The sequence below is a fragment of the Rhipicephalus microplus genome, chromosome 3 (assembly GCF_043290135.1).
Source record: "Rhipicephalus microplus isolate Deutch F79 chromosome 3, USDA_Rmic, whole genome shotgun sequence".
Classification (NCBI taxonomy): Eukaryota; Metazoa; Arthropoda; class Arachnida; order Ixodida; family Ixodidae; genus Rhipicephalus; species Rhipicephalus microplus.
Genome location: NC_134702.1, coordinates 172,809,556 through 172,821,804, shown reverse-complemented (window position 1 = coordinate 172,821,804; position 12,249 = coordinate 172,809,556). Strand labels below are relative to the sequence as shown.

The following is a 12,249-nucleotide window of genomic DNA, read 5'->3' as shown; positions in this document are numbered from 1 at the left end:
AGATTCATCAATGCATTGGACTGGTGTTCTATCATGAACTGCGTTAGCTTGCTGTGTTGCTTCTATAGCTTTGCGGATTTTTTCAGCCTTGGCAACGTAAGTGTTTGACCGGTATTCAAGAAGCGCTTGTGAAACGCTGTCTTGTACCCTCCTTCAACAAGTTCATCACAAATGCCTTCATTCAATGTTGAAGCAACTTTGAAGTCAAAGCTAGTTTTTTTAGTTGAATCACATACTGGGTTAAAGGATTATCCGGCAGTTGAAGCCTGTTGCTTCAACTGCTGATTTCAACGATGAAATTCCTAGTATCCATGAGGAGCTAGTCTAAGCTATTCAGTAACTCTGTGTGCTCACTCATTCGAGTCTCCCGTGCGATGCACAGAGGTCTGAGCTGGTTCAGTAGAAACTTGAGGTTGTGGGGCGTCCGTAGCGACGCTGACTGCTGTTGTTTGTTTGACTTCTTCATTGTTGAGGTACAGACGCTGTCTCTCCCCTCCGAGTGATGTCCGGAGAGGAGCTGCCTTTGGCACTGCTGACCCTTCGCAGCCTCTAACCGACACAACGTACACCTTGAAAAGCTTTGGTCATCATTTATATGGCCTTGGAGGAGTACCAGGTGCAGATAAAAATGGTGCCGCAGCTGTGACTGACATTCTTCCGGAAGATTCGCAAGTGGCGCACACAGTAAAACTGCAGTCATGGCATACGTGAACATAACTGTAACATTCCTCTCACAAAATTTTTCTCGAAGCCATCTTGTTGTATTACGATCATATAGCTATGATCGCACCCCGTTGTCCAACGGTGGCTTGCGCACAACGTTTGTTGAGAGCCTTCGAACACGTGACCACATCAGTCAGACGCCGATGAACAAAGAGCGCGAGGTCCTTTTTCCTTTTATTCTTCTTCGTTTTTAGAATACACAATGTTGAGGACAGAATAGCTTATTTCTTACAGATATAGTTGTCAGACGTTTTGTGGATTGCCATTAAGTGTGCTCACTTGACGTCGTCACACAAACGACGGAGAAGCATGACCATGGAGTCCTCAGCTGCTCATAAAAACAAAAAAAGTGTGTGTGTGTTCAACAACCACTGATGTATTTGTTTTATTAATAAACAAAGCTCAATGAAGCTCAGTTTTCGACTTCCACAGGCAGTACAATTGTCAACGCCTCCACTGACGAGTGTTTCGGGCCCACCCATGAAAGGAGACCGAACGCAGATAGAAAAATTCAGTTTTGAAAAAAATTCTACATACTTTCCAGAAAACAACTGCTAGGTTAGGCAGTTCAGATGGTACACTTCTTTATTGCGACACAAAATAGAAAAGCAGTGATTGAGAGTAGACAGTCCTTTTAAAGTCGTGGATTGTTCGTTGGTGGCATGTGCGTGCACTGTAGCCTTAATAACAATGAGGACCAGGGACTACAACTACTTTTTGTAGTATAAGACGTCTCTATATGCTTTTTACAATGCATTTTATATGATTTTAAACAACCATCCGGCTAATGTGAGCAAACCTCGTCTTTGCCAACTTCAGTCAAGATGTGGTACCACAAAGCAGTAATATTGAAGGAAAAATAAAATTTACTTCTTAGCACCATGTACAATTTGTGACCAATAATCGTATGTAACCGCACACCTCTTTGTTATTCATTGACAAGCATGAGTGGTCAACGTCACGGCTGATTTATGGTAACATCAATAGATCCCACTACTTCGCCTACTCGTCATCATTCATTTCGTGGATATGCTATGTTTATCTTTTTTCACGCAAGGTGGTTATCCGGTAAGCTTTACTTGAACTTTGGTGCTCTTGACTTTTCACATGCTTTGCTATTGCCAAGTGCTGTTCAGTTATGTACTTGTTGTTGGTGCGATCTTATGATGTCTTCTTGCGGTAAACATGTAAAGAAAGAACTAAAGGAATTTGAAGTCAAGATTTGAACAGCATGTGAGGTAGCAATTGAGCGACATTGAAAAAAGTCTAGAGGATATTAACACAAAACTCAAAATCAAAATGTAACAGAATGCTACTGTTGCTATAAAAAAATTGAGGCACGAAAGCGTCCAGACAAAGCATTAACGGCTGACTATGACAACACGAGAGAAACTCTTAAAGAATGGGAAACCAGCTTGACAGCTAGCAAGCATTCCTCTCGGAAGTCCAATGTAGAGATTAAGGTAGTTGATGAGGAATAAAATGAAAATTTGAAAAGGGTGGTGCCATCAAATTTGTGGCTTGTACATTCTTTCTTGCAAACATTTGTCATTGCACTAGGAATATTGCTACATGCATGCATATTGATATTCTAGGGGGCGACGCGCGTGTGTGCCTGACGAGAAAGACGAAGGGTTGTCTCGGCTCGATCGCTGGTGAACCAGGCACGCCATTACCGCTGGTTTTTAATATATCTAATCCCCAGCCTCGTCGTTACGGCGTCTCTTCTTTTCCGTAACATATTTGGTGGAGGTGGAACGTTCCCCGTCTTCACCACGAAGCTTCGCAGTGGCCGCACCATTCAGTCTCCGGCCATGGCTACCAATGACAGCAGCCTGTCAGCGTCTCCATCTGTAGCTCCAGCCACTACATACCTGACGATGCCCACCCCCCGTGATCCAGGTACATTCTCCGCACAACCTGGGCTCGACGTCGACTACTGGCTCCGTATGTACGAGCGTGTTAGCCACACACACCGATGGGACCCTACCATGATGCTCGCCAACGTAATATTTTACTTGGACGGGACCCCACGGGTCTGGTTCGACGCCCATGAGACCGAGCTCATCAGCTGAGATACCTTCAAGGAGCGACTACGCGACATCTTTGGGGACCCGTCCGGTCGCCAAATGGAAACGCGAAAAGAACTCGCCACTCGTGTGCAGTCGTCAACAGAGTCGTATGTCTCGTACATACAGGATGTGCTCGCGTTGTGCCGAAAAGTCGACGAGCAAATGACAGAGAGTGACAAGGTGGGCCACATACTTAAGGGCATAGCGGACGACGCCTTCAATTTGCTCGCCTACAATAACGTCACGACCGTAGATATGACTATCAAAGAATGCCGTCGCTTCGAAATTGCCAAAAACCGCCGTGTTCTGTCTCAATTTACGCGGCTACCAAACATGGCTGTTACATCCACTTACACCGATCGTGTTGCCGCACCGCCCATGCAGGACAGCGTGACACGAATAGTTCGACGGGAGCTTGAGGCGTCAAGTCCGGCACCATTTCTTCCACATCCGCTCGACCATGGCGCCGCAGAAACGCCTCCGCCGGTCTCCATTATTCAAGCCGTCGTGAGGCAGGTAATTGCAAAGCTTGGTTTTCCTGTGGCCTGCTCTGTCTCCCGACTCGTCTCCAGACCAATGACAACAAATGCACCACGCCATGACTTACACTTCATTCCACAATCCCGCAATCCGGTGGAATGGAGAACTGCAGACGACAAGCCGATCTGCTTCCGCTGCCACCGAGTTGGCCATATCTCCCGCTGCTGCCGCAGCACTTGGGTGTCCTCAAACTGGAGCCAATTTTCCTCTAATCGACCATACGAGGACTCCCGTCGGTATTCGCCCAGTCGTGTGTACCCTTCTTCCGACATCCCCAACAGCCGCTCCACTGCTCGTTCGCCGTCACCTCAACGCCGCCGTTCTCCATCTCCACAACCACGCCGCTATTTGTCGCCGGTCAACTGTGGATCCTCTCGGACGGAAAACTAGATCATGCAGCTCCAGGAGGTAGTGCTGCATCGCTTGCGAACGATCCAAATCCTCCAGTGACGCTCCCCACTGATACGAACTTGATTGAGGTGTATGTGGACGGTATTTCTTTGACGGCGTTAGTCGATACCGGAGCTCAAGTGTCTATAATGAGTGCTCATCTGTGTCGCCTGCTCAAAAAAGTCCTCACGCCTGCAGCAGCTAAAGCCCTCCGTGTCGCTGATGGTGGAACTGTGGCCATCACTGGAATGTGTACCGCTCGTGTTAGTATTGCCGGCCGCCATGTTCCCGTTTTATTTACGGTGCTTGAAAATTGCCCCCACGACCTAATCTTCGGCATGGACTTCCTATCGACGCATTCTGCCCTCATAGATTATGCCGCCGGTACTCTCTGCCTGGAACTTCCTGTTTTCCCGGATTTTCACCCTGAACTCCCGAACAGCTTGTGCACCACTGACTACTTCCAGATACCACCTAAAGCTCTCACATTCATTGAATTGGTAACACCCTCTCCCGTGCTCGACGGTGATTATATCGTGACGCCGATTACTGATCTTCTCCTGGCGCGTGACATTACTGTCCCACACTCTGTCGTAAGCATGGCCTCTAACCAAACATATTTACCTGTTATCAATTTCGGTTTCATAAAACAAGTGCTACTCCAAGAAATTTCGGTCGCCACACTAAGGCCCTTAATTGACGACCACGTCACCTGTTTTACGGCTGACATATGTCCCGAGCACCCACATCACATGCAGGATGTCACGTGCCTCGATGCGACCTTACGCTCCATGATCGCCCCGGACCTCAAACCTGAGAAGTCAACCGCGCTATGCCACCTTCTGGCTTCATACCGCGACATATTCGACGTCGACCACCGTCCACTCGGCCAGACTTCAATCGTCAAGCACCGCATTAACACAGGTGATTCTCATCCTATTCATCGGCGACCATACCGGGTGTCTGCCACCGAGCGTAAAATAATTCAACAAGAAGTCACCAAGATGTTAGCCAAAGGAATTATTGAACCCTCTTCGAGCCCATGGGCGTCCCCCGTTGTGCTCGTTAAAAAGAAAGATGGCACGTGGCGCTTCTGCGTGGATTATTGTCATCTGAATAGAATCACGAAAAAGGACGTTTACCCTTTACCCCGCATTGATGACGCTCTCGATTGTCTCCACGGCACCCGATACTTTTCCACAATAGACCTATGTTCCGGCTACTGGCAGATTGCTGTCGACAAAAAAGACCAAGAGAAGACTGCATTTGTAACTCCAGACGGCCTATATAAGTTCAAGGTTATGCCATTTGGGCTATGCAACGCCTTAGCCACGTTCGAGCGCATGATGGACTCTCTGCTACAAGGGTTCAAATGGTCAACATGTCTTTGTTATCTTGACGATGTCGTTGTATATTCCCCAACATTTGAGACCCACCTTCAGCGTTTGTCAGCTATTCTCGACATATTCCGCACTGCAGGCCTCCAATTGAACTCGTCTAAGTGCCGCTTCGGACGCCGGCAAATTACAGTGTTGGGCCACATTGTCGACGCCTCTGATGTGCAGCCGGACCCCGAGAAAATTCGTGCAGTCACCAGTTTTCCTACTATAATATACCTACTTCAAGATTTGTGTAGTATCGCTAGATAATTTGCTGTCACCTTATTTACTTATACAACCTTTGGTTTAGGTTCCCGGATGCAGATTTGAACAGTCACGTCACTGTGTAGGAAGCTTGAACACATGGCATCGCGAAACTGACACATACAATGCCGTATCGTATCCTTCTGCGCACACCCGTGAGCGATTCTCCTGATGCCTTAGTAACTTCCTTAGCTTCTTTCATCGAGGTTATTGCCATATTCCTTCAAGTTTTGTTATCACCTTGTTACACTGTTAGTAATTCTCAGTGCGAACTGCACTTGCAGTGATTGAAAAGCTTCAGGATTGCAGTAGATTATTTTGTAAAGATTACGCGCAGAAGGCGAACATAACTGATTACTCTTGAACCTACGTGCCCTCTAGTGATAGCACTGGAATATTCAATGCACATGTCTAAATGCTGATGCGCATCAGCATTGGTCAGTTGATCGATGGTCGACGCACTCTCGGTTGGTACCAATGCCAGTGTATATCGCCGTAATCTTACTTTCCGTTTACCGGTCACAAGTTCAGCCAAATAAAGAGAGAGAGAATAAACTTTATTGGGTTCCAGCATGCGGGATTCCCTCCGGCCGCGCAGGGCGTGGGGTTCACCCTATCTCACGTTACACTAGAAGTCCTAATGTCACGCGGGCCTAGACCTCAAGGCCTTCGTGCCCCGTCGCCGCTCGGGTTACTGGGGGTGTCCCCCTTTCGCCTTTGCAGCGCCAGTGCGACCTCGAGCTGCCGGACGGCCCTTCGCTGGTCTTCTGGGTCCGTAGACCCCACACGCTGTTCTACTTGCGGCGGTAACACCGGACCGTCCGCGCTGTCTGCGTCACATCCCCAGAGTATGTGAGCCAGGGTGGCTCTCGCGCTCGCGCACACACTGCACATTTCACTCACGTAGAGTTCGGGGCACACGTGTCGCGCTAGCGATGGGGTCAGCACAGTCTCGGTTTGGAGCTGGCGCAACCTCACCGCCTCCCAGCCAAATAAACAGTTTCAGTTCGGACAAGCCGTCTCTGCCTTCGTCAGCATCACGACCCCGTGACAACATTAGCAAGTACAGTATTCCTGTATACACAGAGATTCTTTCCAGAGCATCTAGTTATAAAACGATGGTATCAAAATCTTGTGACGTTTTGTGCAACCGTGAATATAGGTGCATATCTTTGTTTTTACAACTGGCTGCACTGTCGTAAGTATCGTTACTGAAAATTTGCACCAGCAGAAAAATAGAATTCTCCAGAATTCTGCAACCAGAAATTAGTGCTTCACTCATTATTTGGTTGCCAATTCGTGTCTTAGAAAGGTTTCCAGCTCGGTGTTCGGTGTGTCTGACTCTGTTTGATCGCCTTTAACCAAATATAGGGGACATGAGCAATCAAAAACTTCTAATTTTTGCAATTTATTGACCTATTTGCGCTATTTACAATCCTTGTACTCTGTGATCAATGACATGCCTGCTTGTTCTTGACACGCTTCATGATGATGTGGTTGCAGTACGACTTGCCAGACCGAAAGCAACAGCTCGTGGGACGAAGGCCGGCTTCCAGAGTCTTCGGCATAAAAACAAAATGATGTTTAAAATCTTTTCTGCAGCCTGTATTGGTGCACTGTGCAATAGCGTCCCAACACGGCGTCCACAGAACTGCTGTAACCCGTCAAGTTTCTGCTCCTCTTTGTCTTTCAGTCAATGCTACGCACAATTTTCAACAAAGGCACTTCACTGGAAGCGTGCACCTCTCCTCCTCTGCCACTTTGCAATTCATTCGTGACCGAAGAAGGGTGCCTTCTACAAATCTTGTTTGCTTATCTCTCACTGTAAAGGAGGGAGGCGCTGGATCGAGATTTTAGAGCATATATAAGAATACGAAGATATTTTTGTAAATATTTTAGGACTGCAGAGGCCAATCAATGAATTTCATCATTATTTTCAATCTCAATGATGTAGATTCAGATGACCAGCTTCCAAAATAGGATAATATTTTTATAGGATAATATTCAGTGAAACTCTGTTTAGAAAAAAATAATTGGTTTGAGTTATGACACCCAGTGAAAACAAAACACGACAAGAGCAGAAAATGAGGACAGAAGCGCTACGTCACCGCTTTAAACGATTCAGTGTTTGCGTCGTTTTCTCATTCATCCGTGTTTTCTTTATCCTGGACGTTATGATTATTTTCCAACTCCCCTAATTCGTGACCGTCTGATTAAATTGAGTTCTTCAGCAACATTGGTAGTGCTGGATGCAGCATTGGAAATAGATAAAATTGGGCTATTATAGAAAGGTACAAATTTCTTTACTACATCCTTTCAAAGATATTTAAGAAGCATGCATTCCAACAATTGCTATATGTTCCTATTTTTTAGTGCATACACGCGTAACTCATTTTTTCATACACTATTTCAGATTCTTCCATGGTTGCTCTCTGGAGGCACAGTCATTCTACACACGTCAAAACCAAGTCATAGTACAGAAAGAGATCAAGTAAGCTCTCATTCATTCTTTCTTTCTTTCATTTCTTTTCTCGAAAAAATACTTTGCAGTATCACTCGTAACACAAGCACATTTATTTCAGGATGCCTACGCAGCAGAGCCAATACCTAAAGTAGCACCAGGTGTGGTTTGTGATTGGCGAGAAGCTGTGGAAACATCACTAGAGCCAGCGTGTGACAGGAATGATGGTATAGAGAAATCTGTTCAAGGGCAGCTACTTATGTGCCACGAAGGATCCCAAGCGAATGAAAAGAATATTCTATCATAACTGCTATGCAAACAGAACCATACGCTTTTTCTTCAGGTATGTATTCGCATTTGTCCTCAGATCATTTGAAAAATTCGGTTTGGCTGCAAAGCTGCCATAGCGGAATTTCAGAATAGTACATGAAGTGAGGGTAGCAGCTCGATGCTTTTGAGTCCGACAAGTCATCGTCCTTCAGAAGTCTGACATAAAGGAATACGGTTGCCACAGTGAGCAAAGCAATTTTTTGCATTGTCTATCGCTTCAGTGCAATGCAATTGGTGAGAACGGAGCAAGTACAGTGCGAACTCCTGAAACACCTGTTGATCTACAAATAAACCTGGATATAACGAAATTGATAAATTCCCGGGGAAATTCCTAATAAAGAGGATTTCGTTATGGGCAGGTTCATTTCAAATTTTCGAAAAGTAAAGGTGCAAATTAAATAAAAGGGGGGACTGAAGGCAGAGCTAACCCAAAACACTTATTTTACTGTAAAAAACTGCATTAGTATAGCAATAGCAATTATATGGACTCTGTCTGCGAATTTTTGCCATCGCCGCCATGTTCCCTAACAAGTACAAATTGATAACATGCTCCGGCGCATTGTAACTTTCTCGAGTGAGTAAGATTGGGTGAGCACTGCTGAACCAGAAGTTAAATGGGTCAGCCCGTCCCTATTGCCTGGAAAGTGTATAACATCTCCCGCATGTTAGAACTGACGTTGAATGCTCAAGCGGAAAGTAAATCACCCACTTTGAACGAGCATGAAACAAGGGAGAGGGGGATCGCTCGAGTAGCAATAATAAACTTGGATTTTAAGGGCTGTCGCAATCGCTGGCGCACTCTCTATCTCAGCGAGTATCAGTGCGATTTCAATGCTAGGGGACCGTGTGAAAAAAGCACTTCTCCTTGGAGCGGCTGTATTTGCTCACACCGGCGTTTTGTAGGATTTTTTCGATATTGAATCAAAAATAGTTGGCTGCCAGTCTTACTTCTTATAACATTACAATTTTTCGCTATCGCGATCATTGCATCCCATTCAACCCGCCGTTGTGTTAGCAAAACTGATTAGCTAATTGCAAAAGCTACCAGCCTGCGAACTCGCTGCGCGGCTAAAAACGGAAGCGCGTGACAATTCGACTTCCGAAAATTCGTCATCACCGTGATCTCGAAGAGTTTTCATCGACGCCTAATCTGACATCCCCTCGGTCGTGACGACACGGTTTTCCGAACTTAAAGTCGTAGTTTCGCCGCAAGGGTGAAGCAATGAATGAGTTAGTAACAACTCGGAATGTAACCCTGGGAGCGGCTAACAGATTGAAATGTGCAGCGTTCTTCTTACGCACAAATGACGCACGACAACAACATACATAGGACGTGAGTACACTGAGAAGATTTACCGCTTGACACTTCACGCGCAGTTTAAACAAAAACGAGTTATAAAACGTAATCACAGGTACAGATATGAGCTCGAGCTAAGAAGTGCCCTAGTCGTTACTACGCTGTGTTTGAAACATGCATTCTTTTTGAAAATGGCACCTGTCCAGCTAGTTAAGTGATCTTTGTGCGTCTGGCAACTAAACGATATCGTCCCAGTCAATGTCGAAGGCACGCGATTCTCCCCACCGAAAGATAAGCGCACACGCACAAGCATCACCCCCCCCCCTCCCCCCATTAACAGGGCAAAGTACGCATGGTAGATAAGCGCAACTTGGCGCATCGTAACGACCTGGGTGCCGAGCATGGGGGGGGGGGGGGGGGGCTTTTTTTGTTTTTTGAGTTTTCATATAGGCTGTGAATAACAAACGCCCGCACTAAACCTCGGACCTCCACCACGTATGAAGTTCTGGTTGCAACAGCAGTTATTGGAGGAAAAACCTCGCAAAAGAAACGGGCAGAGGCTGCACACAGACAATGACGATGATTATGACCCACAGTGGCGATGAGGACCAAGAGACAAGCGGATGAGGGTGATTATGATCAAGCAGGGATGATGACGATTTGAATAACAAACACCCACCATATATAGATACGTATTCGCAATGTTCATAGACTGTTGTGCCGCCTAGCAGAATTCAGGAGCGTCCTGTCCATAATGATCAGCAGGCAGGCACTCCCAACGATCCTTTGTTCGGCAGTGCCAGCCTCAGTGCTAACGCATTAGCAAGAAACGAACACAAACCACTTTGCATGTTGCGTCCATCAGGGACTATACCGGACCATCTATGACACGATAAACTGATTCGTTCTTACGAGAGGCGAAGTTTTCGTGAAAATACGTGGCAACTCGCGCTTTCAATTATAGCCCACAGAGTACACATATCAGCTTCGCGAGATATTCTTCAGCTACGTTGGATAATTAAATGATATTGTTTAACCTTTGCAGTTGCAACTCACCTTGTTTGACATGCGTATAGCATTCATTGCAAGCGGAAAGTAGCGCAGGATCACGTATTGCACTTCAAAACCTTGGCCTACGCTGCGCCTCTTGTTTTTTACGTTCGTTGATAGATGGCAGCACACTGCAAGTGATTCCTTTCTTGCCTGGCACTGGAGCGAAAGGTGTTCTGTGATTGAAATGTTCTCCGCACCCCCAGATAAACGCAGCGTTGGGGTTGTAGAACGACGCGTTGTTGGTGCTATAGAAGTCGTTCGGCAGAGAGAATGGCTCAGATTACTTTCAGTAGCGATGTTCAAAGAAACTGTCTTGACGGCGAGGCTTTTTCACTGGACGTAGATGGTTGTCAACGCGCTGTGGGTGACAGCGACGATGAACGATCAGCGGCTAGCTCACGAACAGCGCGTTGCACATCCTGTCCCATCGTGCGTTAATGTTTTTTTTTTTCACACTTGCAAGTCACATTGATTGCATTTATTGTATAATATCCTTCAGTGAGGTCAAAATAAAAAAATTCATATTATTTTGCATATTGCATGTAGCCCAATTACAGGGACTATTACAAAATGCCGCATGCCGCCAATTTGCTCGAACTTGACCAGTGTAGCAAAATGGTTAGAGCAATAAAATATGCAGTTACGACTACAGTCAGTGTTAACTTCTCCTGCACTTCACTGGTGCCCTCCGAACAATATTGTTATTCGACAAAGTTTCACAATTTCGACTCAGCGAAAAGCGTACGCGTGTATTCGTTTCGATATCCTTGTTTCGATCGTGCTGATGGAACCTGCAACATCCGAGTGCAGCTAATTGCGCACTTTTGGAGTCTGATCATGGCTGTGACCCAAGTGATACTTAATGGGAAGTTAAATGCTTGTATTCTGTTGAAGTAGAAACTGCATGATGATTACAGCGCAAATAATGATGACGGCATAATATGTTTGCAAACAATTGCTACGGCAAACATTCTGTCCTGTGCAGCCACGACAGCGCGCTATTCCTTAGTGGCCTACTGACTACTGCGGCAAATCCACCAGACAGGCTTGACACAAATGATCTCGAAGTGCCGTTCAGTTCGTACGTGAATGCTGGCTCGCGCAGTTTTTCTGTAGCACGCACACGATTACGCAAAGTATCGTTGATACACGGTCGATCAGCTGAAACTACCACCCTTTGCACTGCGGCGAGAAATGAGGTAGAGAATATTCAGCATCTATTGCTTGAGAAAGTACTTTGGTTCGATATACATTCATTTGATGATCAAGAGTTCATCCTGTGAAAGCGGCCTGGAGAGTACGTCCATGCATCTTATCTTTTCCTGTGCTAGTTCACGGGTTGATCATCCCTCTGCAGCCATCTTGGATTGCACGGGGTGCCACCTATAGGCCGTGGGAATTGCGAACACATATTTGTTGAATGACGTTGGTGGCACAAAAAACCAGCCGAGACTGTCAATATAATTGCTATTGCAAAAAAAAAGCAAAGCAGTCCGTCGTCGTGGGCCACATCGTGCGCACGACAAGCACAGTGAGACTATGAATGCGTGCACGGCGTCGAAAACGAAGAGCGAATGACATGAACACAGACACGGATATGATGGAAAACTATTCAGTAAATGCAGCGTGGCCCCACAGATGTGACGCAACTATAAGGGTGGCTCTGTCAACTTGCAAAAGTAGTTTTTTGTTTGTTTTTAGGGGGGGGGGGGAGGGGCAACCCGAACATGTGCCCGCGAT

At 46.2% G+C, this 12,249-nt stretch overlaps 1 protein-coding gene across 1 annotated transcript in view; it reads left to right on the top strand.

Moving 5' to 3' along the window:
* Positions 1 to 8,164, top strand: part of LOC142802709 (uncharacterized) — a 162,092-nt gene extending 153,928 nt beyond the window's left edge. Inside the window, exons 4-5 of the mRNA XM_075887705.1 lie at positions 7,782 to 7,859; positions 7,951 to 8,164. Coding sequence (XP_075743820.1) covers positions 7,782 to 7,843 — 62 coding nt within the window. The 3' untranslated portion in view covers positions 7,844 to 7,859; positions 7,951 to 8,164. The remainder of the gene's footprint in view (positions 1 to 7,781; positions 7,860 to 7,950) is intronic.
* Positions 8,165 to 12,249: the final 4,085 nt, after the last annotated feature.